The following is a 19,129-nucleotide window of genomic DNA, read 5'->3' as shown; positions in this document are numbered from 1 at the left end:
ATCTCCTGCTCTCTGGCTGGGACAAGGACGCTGGGACACATCCCTGTGGCACATGGCCACCTCAGCTGAGCAGACACTGCCAGTCTAACGCTGTTGCAGGTGGAGTTTCTGAGCCCCTTTGATGGAACCCACAGCATTTCTGCTCACTGAAGCAGGAATGAGACATAGCAGACTTCCCAGAGAACTCACATTCCTGGTCCATGCTGTCCCAGACAGACCAACAGGAAGCACAATTCCCAAAGAATTAGACATGAGTTACCTTTGCTTTCATCAGAGATTTGTGTAGCTAAAATAACTAACTTCGTTGTTTACTGGGAAGATCAAAAAGTTCCATGGAGATGAAAGCACCTCCCAGCACGCTCAAGGAATCAGGAGCGTCGGAGGGACTCCCTTAACCAGCAATTAGACAGCTGTGCTGAGGCTCCACATCTGAGCTCCCTCTCAAGTGACAGAGGCACACGCACGTCCTGCCACGTGCACAGAGATGGAGGTGACAGCTCAGCTTCTAACGAGCTCGTTCTGCCACAGCAATCCCACTTCGGAGAAGGAAGAGGAGAGGATGGACGAGACACAGTCTGCAGCAAGCCTTGGAAGGTGTGAAATCGATGTTGCTACCCGAGGAACTGGAAACTTCTGGGTACTGCTATCAGCATTTTAATGACCTAAGTTCAGACATTTATTATAGATCTGCAGTAATGAAAGTGCAGTCGAAGTGATGCCCTCAGGGAAGTCACCTGGCAGGGAGATTTGGTGGTGAGGAAGAACAGGTACCATGGCCATGGCTAGAAGGGCAGGAGATGACACCTGGCACGTGAATACATCAGACACCAGTAGGTGAATTCCTATGTCCAGGCGCCCAAAGTCAGTAACTGAGCACCTGAAGGGAAATGTAAAACCACCTTTACTGTAGAAGATTACGATGCTGGTGAGACCCACTTAAGACACAACCATCTCAGGGGCAGAATAACTTATTTGGGACCAGGTACAATCCGTTCAGGGAATGTTGTCAGGAAACAGAGGCAAGAGCTTGCTCCCAGAATGGCTCATCCGTGCAGATGAGCCATGACAAAGCCCAGCTTTCCTGAACCTTTCATAAATCCAGTGGGTGGTAGCGTACCCTGACCCAGCCCAGGTCAGACACTCATCTGGACACCCTGAGATGACACCTGAACTTACCAGAGCACCACCCACCCGTGGAACCACGGCTTTTAAGGGTTCTGAAGCTCAGCTCTTGGGCCAGGACAGCCTCCCCAAGCATGACACTGATCCCAGTCCCCCAGCACCAAAGGAACTCCCAGTACACACAGCAGCAGCATGTCACGCCAGAGCTGTGCTTTTGGGAAGACACCATTTCCAACACCCCTCCTGGTCCAACGACAGCTTCAGTAGATCCAAACATGAAAGCACACCAGTTTGAAAAGCATCCTTGAGGAAAAAGCTGTACAGTGTGGATATCACTGTAGGAATTCCATACCCATCGGCTCTCAAGCAAGGAGGCCTCTCTCTGGGAGCATTAAGTGAGATTTTGGAAACGCAAGACACAAATGAGTATTTCTCCAGGTTACACAGCACAGAACAGTCACAATCCCAGCGGGAAAGAAAGCCTGGAGTTGTTTTAGCTACAGAACAGAACCAAAACATGCAGAGACTTTAGTTAAACCCACACAAGACTTGTAGTCAAACCCACACAGAAAGGAAAACCTACACAGTTGAGTTGCACCGAAACACCAGACGTTCCAGACAACTTGCAGCAGCAGCTCTGGTCTCTTCCCTGTTCTCCAGGGCCAGACAGGGAATTCCCTCAGCACCAGGAATTTGACAAGCTGGTTTTTCACAAAGCATTTCTGAAGTACCTTTCCCCCTCACAAGAGTTACACAAACCAAGGCTAAAATCCTTCTCTACTCTGTGCCATCAAAAAGTCACAGAGCAAAACAGGCACTGGCTGCCACTGCCTGGAGAATCCGTGCAACCTGCTCTGCTCCCATGTCCTGTCTGGGCATTTCTCAAGCCCAGGTGGGATGAACTTTCCTGGCAGAGCAGCCCTCTCCCAGCCACCATCCCTCCTGAGGTTCTCCAGCTCACTAACAAGCAAGAACACGCTGGCTTTCTGTGCTCCAGGGAGGAGAAGCACGGAGCAAGCTACGGGCACCCAGGGCGGGGAGAGCCCACGCCCTGCTCCAGGGCTGCCAGGAGCAGGGACACGGAGCGGGGCCTGCCGAGGCAAAACCCCTCACAGGCAGCACTGCTGGACTACAGGCAGCCACATCTGCCTGAAACTCTTCAAGGGAGGGTTGATTCTTCCTATCCCCTCATGAGGTTTTCATCAACAGGCTCTCAATCAATCCCCTAATTAAATATCAGTATTGACTTGAAGCGTGGAAAAGATCAAGTGTTTTCTCAGGATAAAGAGAATCGTTGAATCACAGGATGGTTTGGGTGGGAAGGGACCTTAAAGCTCATCTCATTTCACCCCCTGCCATGGGCAGGGATACCTTCCACTATCCCAGGGTGCTCCAAGCCCTGTCCAACCTGGCCTTGAACACTTCCAGGGATACTGGGGCAGCCACAACTTCCCTGGGCACCCTGCGCCAGGGCCTGCCCGCCCTCACAAGGAAGAAAATCTTCTACAAGAGCATAACAGATTTTCTTTTGAAAGACAAACCAAGGAGTCAAGAGCAAATCACTTCTCTGCACCTCCCAGTTGTGTTTATCACTCAACAAGGCACTAAAAACTAATCATTGGCTACTTAAAACAAAGGCTGTGTTCTGTGTTCCTGCTTAGCAGTTCATGAACAAGTTTCTACCAACACCAACAGACATTTTGCTTGGCCTCTGAAAATTCACACGCAGCCCACAGATCATACAGCCTGTCACAAGAAGCTACAGGCTTGTGCTCCAAACCTGAACACACATTACCCTAGGAAATATCAGTGACTTCCTAACTCTTCATCTCTGTCACTGCTGAAGTGACAGCTCAGTCCCCTCCTGGAAACAGAGCTGGCTTAACTGGAGCAGCCAGCCTGGGCCCTCTCCTTCCCCTGCACGGCTCCTGATCATACTCAGCACACTCGAGGAGCAGCTGCCCGCGAGTTTCAGCTGCACATCAGCAGCGTGTCAGCGCAAGGACAGAGGAGCAGCAGGGCTGCCAGCACAGGACTGTGCCCGAGGAAGCAGCTCCGCAGCGTTCACGTCCTTCCCCGACCGGCTCTGCCCGAGGCACCAACAGCAACAGCACCGGGAGAGGAGCAAGCCCAGTTTAGGGTTTGTTTCATACTGGGGGCAGGGAGCAGAGGCGGCCAGGCACTGGAAATGCTGCCAAGAGTTTTGTTAATGTGGAACTGCAACCAGAAAGTGAAATTTCATGGGGAACCTCTCAGGCCCAGGGCAGTGCCCATCCCCTGTGCTGGCACTGCTGGGGCACTGCCAGTGCTGGGGGCAGCTCTGGGCCCCTCCTGACAGGAGAGACCCTGAGGGGCTGGAGCGTGTCCAGGGCAGGGAACGGAGCTGGGAAGGGGCTGGAGCAGCAGGAGCGGCTGAGGGAGCTGGGAAAGGGGCTCAGGCTGGAGCAAAGGAGGCTCCGGGGGGACCTTGTGGCTCTGCACAAGTCCCTGACAGGAGGGGGCAGCCGGGGGGGTCGGGCTGTGCTGGCAGGGAACAGGGACAGGAGGAGAGGGAACGGCCTCAGGCTGGGCCAGGGCAGGCTCAGGGTGGACAGCAGCAGGAATTTCCCCATGGAAAGGGAGCTCAGGCCTTGGCAGGGGCTGCCCAGGGAGGTTTGGAGTGCCCATCCCTGGAGGTGTCCCAGGAAGGGCTGGAGGTGGCACTCAGAGCTCTGGGCTGGGGACAAGGTGGGGATGGGGCACAGGTTGGACTCGATGGGCTGCGAGGGCTTTTCCAGCCCCAATGATCCTGGAATTCTGAGTACAAACACCACCTACTCCGCTGTTTCCATGTCCCCTGCTGCCGTATCACTCCACCAGCACAGATTTGGAGGGTAACGTAAGGAGCCCCATCAGGGAACTGATCCAGCTCAGCTGAAAAAACAGCCACGTTACACAAAGAAGTTTCCAGCCAGCTCGGTTCCTCAGCTCTTCACCACAGCCATCCCCAGTTTCTCATCAGCTCTGTGAGGCGTGTGCAAAACTGCTGCTCATTATTCACAGCCCTAGATGAGAAAAAAACCCAAAACGCACACAAACAAAAACCCCAAAAACCCCTACCAAATAAAACCAAAACCAAACCACCCTACTCGTACAGTATCACACAAGCCCAACTCGCTCTGTAGCCCTTCTCCCGGGTGTCCCAGCAGATAGAGGAGAGGACAACCCCTCTTCAGGCCAAACAATACTCGTCCAGCCTCCAGCAGCCAAGAGCCGAGGGGATTCCCAAGCTCCAGCCTGCATCCAGAGCACTGCCACTGACGCACCCACTTCCATTTCCTACTTTCATTCTGAACCCACAGATCTTTTCCCCTCCAAAATTCCCCTGGCAGCCAGTTCTGCAGCGCAGCCACCTCCAAGTGGAAATGACTTCGGCCTCTCCTGCTGCCTGATGGGTTCACATCACGGAAATGACTGAGCAGGAGTTGGGCCAGGGTTTATTGGGGTTTTTCCTTGTCTAATTCACCTGCTCCATGGCAGGAGTCAGAAGCAGATGGAGCCCACGGCCCGGGCACAACATGAACACAGCTCACAGCTGCTGCTGCTCCGGTAGGCTGTAGGTATGATACAGAAACAGGATATAATCATGGAATGGTTTGGGTTGAAGGGGCCTTAAAGCTTATCCCATTTCACCACCTGCCATGGGCAGAGAGATCTTCCACTAGACCACGTTGCTCCAAGTCCTGTCCAGCCAGGCCTGGAACACTTCCAGGGATGGGACATCCACCACTTCTGGGAACAGGCAAGTCAGTACTTCCAACTGTTGTAGTAACCCCCCTTTTTTTTTTGGAATCCTGAAACTACTTGTTTTTCAAACTTCACTGCGACCCCTGCACAGCAACAGCATCTTCACCATTCAAACCATCCTTTGTTTCCCAAAATTGGCCAAGTTTCTCCCCATTCTCTATCTGGGGATCCTTCCTTCTGACATTAATATATCACAATCCTGAGTGAACAAATCCTCCCAGGATGCACAAACAAACTTGTATTTATTACTTGAGGACTCTTGAGGACTCATTTTTAAAAACTTCACTGCTTCAATGTGCCAATATCAAGTTATTTCAAAGCAAGTGGTTCCAACTCAAACCCACTTCTAATAAAGGCAAAAGAAATAATTAAAAAAATAATAATTTCATCAAAGTAGTTTTCCTATACTTCATTAAGATACCAGTTTTGCATGCTCCTGGCACAGCTTTGGTTGTGTTCAAAATAAAACAAACCTCAAAAATCACTGGTTTTTATCTCTGGATTTGTAGACTTGCAGCCAGGTGAGTAAAGCTCAGGAATACAGAATACAGCTGCACCTCCAGGAGGGGTTAAGATCCAGGGAAGTTTGACGTCCATTGGGAGCACTGGGGGGGAATCTCCCAATGCTTACACACCCTTTGTTCTCCTGAGCTGTTAGTAGAGATTTCATGGGAAAACATTTTTTGTGACTCATCTTCATTTGCATTGGACTTAGTCAGACAGCAGTGATTACATGCTTAGGCTCAGTTCTGGCATTTAAATTTTTCAGCAGCCATCCTGGCCAGAACGGCAGACCCAGAAACAACCCTCTACCCTCGCTACCTTTTCCCAGGTGCCAAAGGCTGGACCCCTAGGAGCTCCACAAAGCGTGCACAGCTCCTACAGATCCTTTTTCCACAGCTCACTTCAAACCATCAACAACCTGACACACTGAATGCCAATAAAAAGATATTAAAAATGAAGATCTCAAGGATACACTGACTGGGAGTTACTTATCCTAATATTTTTAACATTCAAAATGAAGACAATCTGCTGGAAGCAGGAGTGGCAGCAGGGAAAGCACTAAAATGAGGAGGAGCACCAAGGAGCACCACCACTGCCCAGAGGCACAGCTGCACCCCCTCACTGACCCCGCGAGGAGTATCCCTCGAGCACAACTGAGAAGTCACCACAATTCTCAAAACCAAGCACCATAAAAATGATTTTTGCACTGGAGAATCGCTGGAGAACAGTTAAAATTTAAAATGGTTTGTGATGGACTAAGTCTTCCAAGAGTTATTCCTTTTGTACCTGCAAACAGCAGGGCAGCGCTGGAGGCCGAGGCCCTGCCCTCCCCAGGGAGGTTATGATGACTCTGGGATTTCTTGCAGAAATGCCATCTGGAATATTTATAGTGCCTGAGATGGGGCAATGAAATCAACTCACGCTGGCACCTCAGCACATCCAGAAGCTTAACTGCTGCTTTAGCAGGAAATATTAGATTGAAGTGACTCAAAGTAAGAGTATGTTGAATTACAGGGACAGCAAGTTATATCCCAGCAGCCATCATGCATCGGGATTAATCAATGTTCAATGATGAAATGTGAACAGAAGTTACTAATGTGAAGCAGAAATGCTGCGTGTCTTGCCTTACATATGCAAACAGGCCTTTGGTTTGAGAGAATTAAAACCTTTTCCCCACGCATCCGCCTTAGACAGAGGCCAGTTTCAATATTCCTTGAGATCCTTCTTTTCTTTACAGACTGAAGACTGAACCTTCCAGTGCCTGAAGGGAGCCTACAGAAGAGCTCAGAGTGCCCTTTGGACAAGGGCTGGGAGAGACAGGACAAGGGGGAATGGCTTCCCACTGCCAGGATTAGATGGGCTATTGGGAAGGAATTGTTCCCTGGGAGGGTGGGCAGGCCCTGGCACAGGGTGCCCAGAGCAGCTGGGGCTGCCCCTGGATCCCTGGCAGTGCCCAAGGCCAGGCTGGACATTGGAGCTTGGAGCAGCCTGGGATGGTGGAAGGTGTCCCTGCCATGGCAGGGGGTGGCACTGGATGGGCTTTCAGGTCCCCTCCCACCCAAACGATTCCAGCATTCTATTGAACCAGTCCTACCACCAAACACTGCAGTACGTTTCACGTGCTGAACTATCCCAGGCTGCTGGTGGAGTCCTGAGCAAACCCAGAGCTGGGAATCAGAGCTGCTTGGGTTATTCAAACACAGGAGAGCCTCAGCCAAGGATCCAGTCACCTCCCGTCACCCACTGTGTACACAAGGGCTTTGGAAACCACATTTCCTTGTTGCGACAGGTCAAAGACTCCATCGGAGGTTTTCCCTGAAACTCTGCTCTTCCAGCTGCAAAACCAACCAGAGCTGCACAGCTGCTGAGCTGGGATTTCCCACAGCAGGACCCCCCATGGAAAGCCCCTTTTCAGGCTCCTGGATTGCCACTGCTGCTGCAGGGCCAACCTGGGGAAGTGCGAGAGCTGCAGTCACCAGTGGGAATTTGAAATCCCATTTTCAGCCAGACTGCTGCATCGCTTGGCAATAATGCAGAGAGAACTGAGTGGACATGGATAACTCAGGTATTTGGATTCTTCCCTCATGGATGGGCTGTTTTTCCCAAGGTGCTAATGGAGACTCTCCCTTTCAACTGACGTTGCCTGCACAGGACACTTCCCTCCAGGTTTCCACATCAACTTACAAAAGGACTATGGAAACAACACATTTAAGGCATCTTTGGGCAGTTAAACACCACACAGAGAACCTATTTGTACCCCAAAACCTGCCAAATTCCACTGTGAAGACACAAACCTGGCACACCAAATATTAACCAAAGGGTGGACACAGCTACCATCACTGGTTCAGTTCAGAATTCAGGGAATAAAACACCTCTGCTGTCCAGTTTAGGCACTCCAGAAACAAACAGCCACTGGTTTGACTGGTGGGAAACACTTTCAAAATGTCCATGTGCACACTTCCTATTAAACTTGGTGATACTCCTCTTGAAGGCCCCGAAACTGCAGAGTTGGACCAACAACTAATACTAATTACTAAATTACTAATTATTAAAAGCACGAGTTGTCTGGAGCAGGAGCCACTGTGTGCCTGCTGACTTCTTAACTATGACGTTGACTATTTTTAACTTTGGGAATTGAAATAAACCTTCCCAACGAACTCCAAAGGCAAGGAATGCCATGTGATCCCAGCGAGGATCTGCCAAGCAGTGCCAAAATACACCCTGGCCACAGCAGTAAACCCATTCAGCCTCCCAGAGCCATGGGAAGGGACAACATTAACAACTGTCACACAGTCCCCCAAAAATTCAGCAGAACATTGAGTCGAGGCCGTAAGAGGCAACAACTTTCTCAATGCTTAGTTGTCACAAAGATACTTTTTTTCACTTTAAATTTCCCAAGCCTTGCTTAAGAGAGTCTTTTTATGTGTTATAGTCCAAGGTGCAGTTTTTGGGTGACGTTTCAACACGGATGAGGAAGTGCACAGAATTTATACCCAGCACTAGATCTACACTGACACTCCACGTTCCCCCAGTGAACAGCTGCATGACCAGTGATTTAAGGGATTTATAGCAAGCACAAAAGTCAGTTCCAGCTCAAACTCCTCAAAATAATTTTCTTTTTTATCCAGATGTGGGTATCTGCACGCATTACACCAGTGGGTGCTGCAAGAAAGCTGAGACAGGAATTATCCTTAATTTCCAGAGCCAGTCACCAAGAAGGTGAGAAGCTGCTGAACTGAACTCTTCATCTGCAAAACAAGATGTTCAGGAGAAGGCAAACAAAACCCTGTGATATACCTGGGATGGAAGGATATTGGGTACCAGGCCTGTCCCATGGCACAGACTGCACGGAAAAGGCAAAGGCACATCCCTCTTTCATGATGTCAGAGCAGCTCTACCTTGGTCAGGAGCCGCTCAGCGAGGAAGGGCTGGAGTCAGCTTTGCCAGGAGCCCGGCCAAGGGGGGAAGGACAGCTTTGTTGGGCAAGAAAACAGACCCCACCCACGAGCCCGATCGTTTCTGAGCCACATCAATAGCGGTGCAAACATGGGGACGGGGATCCCACCGCCCTGCTGCCCGCAGGGACAGGGATTAACGCTGATGGAAGGGGCCAGGTGGGCTCTGGCGGCTGGCGCAGGGCGTGGGGGACGAGCTGCCAGCGCAGCCCCCGCGGGGGGACAGCGAGGGTCGCTCAGGGTCACCCAGCGCGGAGGGAGGAACCAAACCCACCCTGCCGGGCGGCGGGGGCGAGGCGGCGTCGGGCGGCACCGGGGCGGCTCTGCCGGGGCTCCGCGTCCGGGATAAGGGGATAGGACGGGGACCCCAGGGGGACACAACGGGGTCCTGAGGGGTGACACAGGAACGGGCTGGGAAGCGACACAGGAAGGTCCTGGAGGGACACAGGGCGTCTTTGGGGGGATGCAGGAGTGGGGCTCGGGGGTGACACAGGCGGTCCCTAGAGGGTCACACAGAAACGGGGATGGGGGTTCCTGGCGGGGGGTGGGGGGTCACAGGGGGTGACACAGGGGGTCCCTGGGGGGCTGGAGATAGTACAAGGTATCCCTGGGGGGCGACACAATAACGGGGCTGGAGGGAACACCGGGGGTCCCCGGGGGTAATACAGGAACGGAGCTGGGGGGTACGGCGGTGGGAAGCGGGGTCTGCAGCCCCCCTGGGCGGAAAAGCACTGACCAATGGTGGAGATGAAGGTGGTGTTGAAGGCATCGTCGGAGAAGCGGAAGAGGACGCAGGTCTTGCCGACCCCCGAGTCCCCGATGAGCAGCAGCTTGAAGAGCAGGTCGTAGGTTTTCTTCGCCATGGGGGAGGGCGCGGCGGCCGCCGCCGCCCCTCCTCGCCGCCTCCTTCACCGGGCCCGGCCGCTCCCGAGGGCGGCGGCGACGGCGGAGGACGAGGAGGAGGAGGAGGAGGAAGAGGACGAGAGCGAGGAGGAGGAGGGGGCCCACAAAATGGCTTCCTGTGGCGGGGCGGCCTCGCGCGCTCCCCGCGCCCGCGGCTCCTCACGGGGAGGCGGCGGCGCCCGCCCTCATAACCCCGCGGTTCGCCCGGCTCTGCTCGGCTCGGTGGGCCCCGGTTCTTCCCGGCCCTTCCCGGTTCTCCCCCCGGGCTCGCGGCGGCTCCTCAGAGGCGCTGCCGAGGCTGCGCGCGCGGCCTGGGCCCCCCCACCTCGCGCACCGCGCAGGCCCGGCGGGGGCGCGCGCGCACACCGCTGTGACGTCACCGGGCGGGGGGGGCGGGGGGCGGTGCGAGTGACGTCACCGCGCGGCCCCGGAGTTCGTTTATTTTGTGCGGTTTTTGCTTTGATTCCCTCGCCGGGCCCGGCAGGAGATGGACAAGCTCCAGGAGCGGCTCCGTGGGAATCTCGTGGGGTTTAACGGGACCAAGAGCTGGTGCTGCACTCGGGTCGGAACAACCTCCCGGATCGACCCAAGCTGGGGAGGAGCAGAGGGAGAGCAGCTCTGGGGAGGACTCGGGGTGTTAGTGCGTGAGAGGCTGGACATGCCCTGGCCCTGAAAGCCCCCATATGCTGGGCTGATCCCCCAGTGTGGGCAGCAGGAAAGGGGGAATTCTGCCCCTGTGCTCAGGTGAGACCCCACCTGCAGAGCTGCCCCAGCCCTGGGGCCAGCAGCACAAGGACGTGGAGCTGCTGCAGAGAGCCCAGAGGAGGCCCCGGAGCTGCTCCAGGGCTGGAGCCCCTCTGCTCTGGAGCCAGGCTGGGAGAGCTGGGGGTGCTCAGCTGGAGAAGAGAAGGATCCAGGGAGAGCTCAGAGCCCCTTGCAGGGCCTGAAGGGGCTCCAGGAGAGCTGGAGAGGGACTGGGGACAAGGCATGGAGGGCCAGGACACAGGGAATGGCTTCCACTGCCAGAGGGCAGGGCTGGATGGGACATTGGGAAGCAATCCTCGGTCCCTCCCCGCCGCGCCGCAGAACCCCCGCCTGATGACGTCACCGGCGGCCGCGCGAACCGGGGGCTGCCGGCCCCGCCCTTGCGCCGGCGCGAGCCCCGCCCCCCTCGGGGCTCGCCGCGCTCCCATTGGCTGCGCCTCCCTCCTCCCCCGGGGGTGGGGATGACGTCATCGCGGAGAGGGCACAGCGCGGCCGCGGGCGGGCGGGGCAGAGCGCGCCCCCTGGCGGCGGAGCCGTGAGGGGGCAGAGAGGCCGGAGCGGGATCCCGGCCGGAGCGGCTCGGGAAAGCAGAGACTGCCGGAATCGTGGAAAGGTTTGCGTGGGAAGGAACCTCAAAACCCTTCTCATTCCACCCCCTGCCACAGGCAGGGACACCTTCCACTATCCCAGGTTGCTCCAAGCCCTGTCCTACCTGGCCTTGGACACGGCCAGGGATCCTCAGCTTCTCCGGGTGGGCAACCTGTGCCGGGGCCTCACCGCCTGATGCCTTTTCCTGGTCTTAAAATCAAGAGTCAAACACGGTTAGAAGGGGAAAAGGGATTTTACCTTGGTATTTATTTTAAGGATCCTTAGGTGCACACGTCCAGGTCATATGCACTGAAATGCACCCCGCTGAATATGCCCCGAAGATCGGGTATAACATTATAGGTGTTATTAATTAGCAGATCTGTCAAAGATTCCCCAGTGAGAGGCTCAAGTAAGCCCCCCTCCCCAAGGAGCCTTCCCCTGGATGGTTCTATCTTGGTTTACAGAATGTGTTCTGGAGAGCACCTTGGGCTCTGGGGCACACTGATCCCCAGCTACGAAGCTTCTAAAATGTTTAGTCTCACAGCTTGACAAACAAGTGCAAGAATGTAGGGGAAAAGCACTAAGAATACAGAAGTTGTAAAAAGGTATAACAGGGGTATAAAAGAAAAGGCAAAAAATCTTCATGGCATCAGCCCTCACAGCCAAAAGCTCCTTCCCAATATCCCTCTGGCAGTGGAAGCCATTCCCTGTGTCCTGTCCCTCCATGCCTTGGCCCAGTCCCTCTCCAGCTCTCCTGGAGCCCCTTCAGGCCCTGCAAGGGGCTCTGAGCTCTCCCTGGATCCTTCTCTTCTCCAGGTGAGCACCCCCAGCTCTCCCAGCCTGGCTCCAGAGCAGAGGGGCTCCAGCCCTGGAGCAGCTCCGGGGCCTCCTCTGGGCTCTCTCCAGCAGCTCCACGTCCTTGTGCTGCTGGCCCCAGGGCTGGGGCAGCTCTGCAGGTGGGGTCTCACCTGAGCACAGGGGCACAGAGGCAGAATTCCCCCTTTCCTGCTGCCCACACTGGGGGATCAGCCCAGGACTGGGTGATTTCTAGGTGCCAGCACACACATCCAGGTCCTGCCCAGCCTCTCATCCACCAGCATTCCCAGGATGAACTGGAGGGGATGGCTCAGGCTCTGATGCAGCACAAGGAGCCCAAGGACCTCCTGCACCTGGTGTGTTTGCAGTGGAGCTTGTGGCAACCTGGACATGGGGAATTCCCTCACACCTCCTGCTCTTCCCACACAGCGGAGCAAACTTTCTTGCAAGAGCCAAGCTGTGGAATCACCACTAAAGCCACTGGAAGTGCTGGAGATGCCCCATCACAGGTTTCACACAGACCCAATGCTCCTCTCACATTGGATCCTGAGCTGTCCTTTGGTGTGACCCACCACACTGCCAACTGCAATTTGCTGTCATAATTAAGTATCCTGCCATCAGTAATTTCCCACTGCAGGATGAGTTATCTCAACTCATCTGGGGACAGAGGGGCTGCAAAGCTGGTAAAGGCCCTGGGGGTGCCAGTGGCTGGACACGAGCCCAGGGGTGCCCAGGGGGACAAGAGGCCACTGGCCCCGGGGCTGTGCCAGCTCTGGGCTGGCAGCAGGGCCAGGGCAGTGCCCGTCCCCTGTGCTGGCACTGCTGGGGCACCTCCAGTGCTGGGGGCAGCTCTGGGCCCCTCCTGACAGGAGAGACCCTGAGGGGCTGGAGCGTGTCCAGGGCAGGGAACGGAGCTGGGAAGGGGCTGGAGCCCCAGGAGCGGCTGAGGGAGCTGGGAAAGGGGCTCAGGCTGGAGCAAAGGAGGCTCCGGGGGGACCTTGTGGCTCTGCACAAGTCCCTGACAGGAGGGGGCAGCCGGGGGGGTCGGGCTGTGCTGGCAGGGAACAGGGACAGGAGGAGAGGGAACGGCCTCAGGCTGGGCCAGGGCAGGCTCAGGGTGGACAGCAGCAGGAATTTCTGCATGGAAAGGGTGCTCAGGCCTTGGCAGGGGCTGCCCAGGGAGGTTTGGAGTGCCCATCCCTGGAGGTGTCCGAGGAACCCTGGGCATGGCACTCAGTGCTCTGGGCTGGGGACAAGGTGGGCATCAGGCACAGGTTGGGCTGGGAGGGATTTTTCCAGCCTCAAGGATTCTGTGGAAAGGTTTCCTGTAAGTCGTGTCCCTCCCAAGGCACAGCTCTGACCACAGAGCCGTCTCTATTGGGTGTTTTGGTTTCCCAGCTGTCCCCACTGGCAGTGGGGTCCCAGCCTCTGTCCCCAGCACCCTGAGCCCCGGCAGCACCTCTGCTCCCGAGCTGACACAGCACACGCAGCAGTCTGCGGCCTCACAGCGCAGGTTTATTTTTAGCCCTTTGCTGGAGCAGTGTAAGGGCGCTGCACAAACACTTCCTCTGCAACTGAGCAGATACAAGGGGAAAGCTCCAGTGTCCATGGAGAGCTCCGTGGCACAGGCACTGCCCCGGATCCTCGCTGGGACCCACGGGCCAGTGGCTCCCAGGCACTCCTGGAAGGTCTGCCAGCACGGGATGTTTGCACCCCTGTTGACAAGAACCTTTTGTCCTAGAGAGCTTGCTCATGGACTTCAACACTTCAAGAAAGGTTATCTTTAGGATCCTAGAGAGGAAGTGGTACCACACAGAATCACAGAATCCCTGAGGTTGGAAAAGTGTTCTCTGTCTGTTGTGTAAGGCTGGCCCCTGTGTTAAGTTGTCCAATGTCATTCCATGAGGGAAGCAGTCCCTCAGGAGATGCCTGACCAAGGAGACAGACACCTTTGGTCTTGGTGGCTCAGTCAGGAGACCATCGCTGCAGGACTGGAAAATTTGGAGATGTCCAGGCAGAGGTGGAACAGCTCTCACAGCTCTCCCCACCACATCCTTCCCAGGATCTTCTGTCCTGATCCCCAGAGGACTCTGATCTGTGAGGAGGAGAAATTACCAAATTAGGAGGAATGAGGTATAAAGGGAGAGCCAGCAGGACCTGGCAGCCTCTTCCTGGGCTTTGCAGGGACAGCTGAGCAGCGGGAATTGCAACACCACGCTGGAGACGGGTGCCCTCCGGCTCTCCCGTGGGACAGAGCTGTGATTCACCAGCCATTGTGCAACAGGAGCTGGGCCTGGGGAGGTTGGCTGAGCCAAGCGTGACACACAGGGCTTGCTGCTTACTCACTCTCAGCCTCAGAGAGGGCCCAGCCCGTGGTGCTGCCGGGATGGAAGAGCCTTTGTCACCCCGGAGCCACTGGGAACAAGTGGCTCTGTGTTCTGCAGCTCCTCCCCCAGCCAAGGCAGGGCTGGGGGCTCTGCTGCCGGGCATGGGCACAGGCCAGGCCATCTGAGGAGTTCTGGGACCAGCACTCCTGGTTGCTCACCTTGAAGGATGAGCTCCTATGGAGCACAGACCCTCCCAGCCCATGGACACCTCCAGCTCCCACCACTTCGGGAGTGCCTGGAACCCAAAACTTGTGTAAGGACAAGAGCCCCAAGGGAGCTGTTGAACAGCCCCAGATGCTCAGGTGCAGTCTGAGGAGGAACAGAAAAGGTGTTGAATTTGCTCCACCTGCTGCCATACAACATTGTCCTCTTAGCAGGGGTGGCCACGGCGTGCTCCCTGCTCCAAGCACCCCAGACACCAGAGCAGGAGCTCTGAACTCCAGCCACCCCTCCGGTGAGGTTTTTTTTTCCTGATGTCATCATCAGGGTAGGAGAACTCAAATAAATACACAGAATCACAGAATCCTTCAGGTTGGAAAAGACCTTCAGGATCATTGGGGCCAACCTGTGCCCGATGCCCACCTTGTCCCCAGCCCAGAGCGCTGAGTGCCCAGAGCACATCCAGGCCTTCCTTGGACACCTCCAGGGATGCGGAGTTCAAACCTCCCTGGGCAGCCCCTGCCAAGGCCTGAGCACCCTTTCCATGCAGAAATTCCTGCTGATGCCCACCCTGAGCCTGCCCTGGCCCAGCCTGAGGCCGTTCCCTCTCCTCCTGTCCCTGTTCCCTGCGAGCAGAGCCCGACCCCCCCGGCTGCCCCCTCTTGTCAGGGACTTGTGCAGAGCCACAAGGTCCCCCCGGAGCCTCCTTTGCTCCAGCCTGAGCCCCTTTCCCAGCTCTGGTGAGTTTTTTGAGATGCCCCAGGAAAGCCCAATGTAAGAAATAAGCTTTGTCAGAAAGCTGAGTTCCTCAGCAGAGGAAATGACAGCACAGCACGAAGGGTCCCCCACACAGATTTTCTCTTTGCAAATACGGTGTTGGGTCTGACCAGGCCTCCAGCTGGCCCACACAGCCACAGCGAGCGGCTCCTGGTAACGCTGTTTGGGCAGTGGCAGGACAGGATGGTGTTTGGAGCAGCTCCTGCCCTGCTGCCAGCGGGGTCAGGCTCTCACCACCTTGGATCTCACCTCCTTCCCCCACCTGTCTCCCAGGCAGATGGACCGAGAGCGTGTGAGGGGAACAAGAAAGGCAGCTCCATGTTCCTGAAATGGGGACTTCCCCCTGGTTTCTGTTCCAGCCAGCCCCTTGGGAGGAGGACTCAGCACTTCCAGGTGACAGAGAGGACACAAAGGGCACACGGAGCCCAGTGCCTTTGGCAGCAGCTCTGTGGGCCAGGCACGTCTCTGATTTCTGCACAGTCACCTCAGCTTGGCCTCGGGCGCGGCGGTGCCAGCGCAGGGCACTCAGCCGGGCTCTGCCAGCGCGTCTGGATGCATCCAGGAGCTCCCTGCCCAGGACACACCTCGGCTGTGCACTTGCAGGGGCTCCTTCCCAGCTGTAATGCCTGAGGACCTCGGTCTTCCCGTGCCCTTCCAGGACAGCCTTCCCTCTCCGAAGCTTCAGCCCCTGTGTCTGCAGCCAAAAATCCCTGCCCTGCGGCCGTGGCATCACTTGCTTGTGCTGGGTCCTGGTCCCGTGCTGTCCAGTGGGGGAAAAAGCCCAGCATTGTTGTCAGTGCTTTGCAGAGCCAGTCACGGCCCTGTTTCCTGCAGTTGGGAATCAGGGAGTGGAGCAGGAATGGAACAAGGGACTGAGGAGCGGTGACTGAGGGATCCCCACTGCTGCTGAGCAAGGCTTTGACCTCCAGCAAGGGCAGCTCTGCTCCCCCCAGTGCCCAGAAGCACACCACGTACCTGGAATGACGGGATTGCAGAATGATTGATGTTGGAAAAGTCCTCCGAGAACATCAAATCCAACAGTTGCCCCAGCACTGCCAAGGCCACCACTAACCCCTGTGCCCATGTGCTGCACCCACACGTACCTGGCACGGAGGCAGTGCCACTTTCAATTCCTTATTCTTTCTGGAGCAGCTCGAGGTACTGAGTGAAAAGCTCCCTGGCAGCTCGTTACTGATAAATCAATCGTTACCTACGAAGGAAGGTGAAGTGTTAGTCCCTGGATCCGTGGAGAACAGGGCCTGCCCCACACACACTGGGGATTACTGTGCTTGCCGGAAGATTTGGAGGGATCTCAGGAGCGTGGGAATGCCCTGGTGCATCAGCTGAGGGCTGCACAGCCAGAGCTCTGCCTTTTTCAATTACATCTTGCCAGCAGATTATTAAATCCTTTAATCTGGGAGCAGCGAAGCTGAGCTGCTGCCTTACAGACATTGCTCACTCCACATCTGTTGGAAACGACGATCCAAGGTAAAAGCCTGGAGCCTCCCACGAAACTGCCAGCCGTCCCTTTTCCCCCCCTCTCAACTCCTGTGTGAGATGATGGCAGAAGTGGGAAGAGGGATGGTGGGGCACAGCCTGGAGCTGCGGGACCTCAGCAAGCAGACACAGAGTTCCCCAGGTCACACAGGAGCCGGGACACGGCTCAGAAGCCGCAGACCAGGGGCACTGGGCACGTGTGGGCTCCCAGCCTGCAGCTCCTGAAGCCAGGCAGGGCTGCAGCTCCTTCCAGCCCCCGCAGTGTGGCTGGTGAGTGGTGAAGTGGGACAAGATGCTGCTAAGGCATCCAGCCCGCATCCCAGCGGGACTCATCCTCTGGGGCCACATCTTCTCCTCAGGGGCAGCCTGAGGGCCTGCAGGAGAGGCAGCACTTCGAAGCAGCTTTCATTCCTCGTGTTGGTCAGCTCACCCCTCCTCCGGCTGTTTAAGCACCCGGGGGTCATGTGGAATGCCATGCCTGTGGATGGGGAGATGTTGGACCTCTGTGCCCCGAGCTGGCTCCTATTCCACTGCTGCCATCTAATTATAGAGGAGTCAGCTGCCGGCAAACTGATCCATCCGAAATCCAGGCTTAGTGCGAGCTGTGCTGGCCCCTCCAGCTCCCCCACTTTGGATATGGGGTGAATCTTGCACTGGAGCAATTCCCTTCCTGCCTTCCCATGTGGCTGTGGGAGCTCCCCTTTCCCAGCCCTCCTGTGCTGTACCTGGGCAGTCCCTGCTCAGTTCACAGTCCAAAAAACCACAAAACCTCTGATCTCAGCCCAAAAGGGTGGCTGGAGCCTGAGGCCCTGCTGCTTCCCAAGCTCCCCCACCAGCAATCTGGCACATGGAGATGGGGACGGCAGGAGGGAAGCCAGGAGCGTGGGGAGGATGAGGAGTGCCACAAACAGCTGAGCTGAACCGCAGAACTGCCACAGAGGAGGGAAATGGGAAATCAACCCAGTGGATCTCCGGGAATGCTGGCAAGCTGGTTTTGAAGGAAAGCAGCCAAATGCTGCTGGACCCTCAGCATCCCTTCCCACCTGTAGAAGCCAAGAGAGTGAGAAGGTGAAGGGCCATCTGTGGGGGAAAATGAGAGGATCCACCCTCTGAGCTGCAACCTGAGCTGAGAACATCACACTGGGATGGGTCCTTTTCCCACCAGGGAGGACAGGCTTTTCTCCAGGGCTGCTCCAGCCAACACCACTGCCAGTTGGCCAAACACCAAGGCAAAGCCTAAGGAATGTCAACCCAACACTGCCAACATGGAGGCTCATTTCCCTGTTCCCAACCTGTGTGCTTCCATCTGTCCCCACAGCAGCATCCACAGAGGGAAGAGCTCCTCCCTGGGAATGTTGGTGCCTCCTGTGACCCTGGCAACAGAGGCAGGACGCTGCCCAGAGGAAGTTTGTGAGCTCCAGCACTATTTCCTGGTGACAGCAAAGGTAAGAAGATTTTGGCAGCCAGGGAGTGTTCCTGTTACGACCTTGGCTTAGACGAAGTGAAAGTGCTCCAGGGCTGGGCAACGGCAGCGAGCTGGGAATGGCACCAGGACCTGGGAATGGGGGACTGCACCTGGCCCTGAGTTGAGGCCGCAGTGAGAGCAGCTCCGAGACAACCTCAGAGCAGGGTTTGGGAGGGGGGAGCTGGTCCCCAGTCCCACAGTCCCCAGTCCCACACCAGGTGCAGCCAGGGGCTGAGCACCCTCTGCCCCAAGGGGAGCAGAGCTGTCGGTGGCTCAGGGGGAGCTGCTGCACGGGGGCACGTGGGGCAGGTCCTGCCTGTCCCTGGCAGCCTTTCCCCTTTGCATGGCCCTGGCAGAGAGCCAGGAGTGCCGCAGGGATGGCAGTGCTGAAGGAGGTGGGAGAGGGTCCCACGGGTGGGAGAGCATCACCCCAGCACTGGCACTAGGCGTCCCTTCCCTCCCACATCTGCCTGGCTCTGGCTGGTGCTGCTGCCCGGCCCAGGCAGCCAGGGAATGCCAAGAGGCTGGGACAGACCGTGGGAAGGAGGTCCCAAGGTCTCATGCCACCGCCACTGCCAGCCAAGGGTGCTGAGCGTCCCGGTGACTATGGGGTACATGGGGCCACAGCCCCCTCAGATCCCCCCAGTAACCCACAAGAGCTGGGAACTGGGGGGGCCACAGTACCCAGGGATGGCAGCAGTGTCCCAGAGGTGACTGTGCTGCTCCAGGGATACCCTTGGTGGCCCAGGTCTGGCAGTAGTGTCTCAAAAGCGGTCATGGTGTCCCAGTGTTGGTTACAGTGCCACAGGGGGCTGCAGTAGCCAAAGCCAAACAGATTTCCAGGGGCTGGGTACTCTCAGGGGTATCTGTGTTGTCCTGGCAGCAGCCAGAATGCCCAGGGGACG

The 19,129-nt window shown here is 56.4% G+C and overlaps 1 protein-coding gene across 1 annotated transcript in view; it reads right to left on the bottom strand.

Moving 5' to 3' along the window:
• RAB10 (RAB10, member RAS oncogene family) overlaps window positions 1-10,110 on the bottom strand; it is a 42,579-nt gene extending 32,469 nt beyond the window's left edge. The window contains exon 1 of the mRNA XM_032103203.1: window positions 9,604-10,110. Within this exon, the coding sequence (XP_031959094.1) occupies window positions 9,604-9,730 (127 nt within the window). The 5' untranslated portion in view covers window positions 9,731-10,110. The remainder of the gene's footprint in view (window positions 1-9,603) is intronic.
• Window positions 10,111-19,129: the final 9,019 nt, after the last annotated feature.

The sequence above is a fragment of the Corvus moneduloides genome, chromosome 3 (assembly GCF_009650955.1).
Source record: "Corvus moneduloides isolate bCorMon1 chromosome 3, bCorMon1.pri, whole genome shotgun sequence".
NCBI classification, from domain to species: Eukaryota; Metazoa; Chordata; class Aves; order Passeriformes; family Corvidae; genus Corvus; species Corvus moneduloides.
Note: the sequence above shows the minus strand (reverse complement) of the source record. Positions and strands in the feature narration are given on the sequence as shown.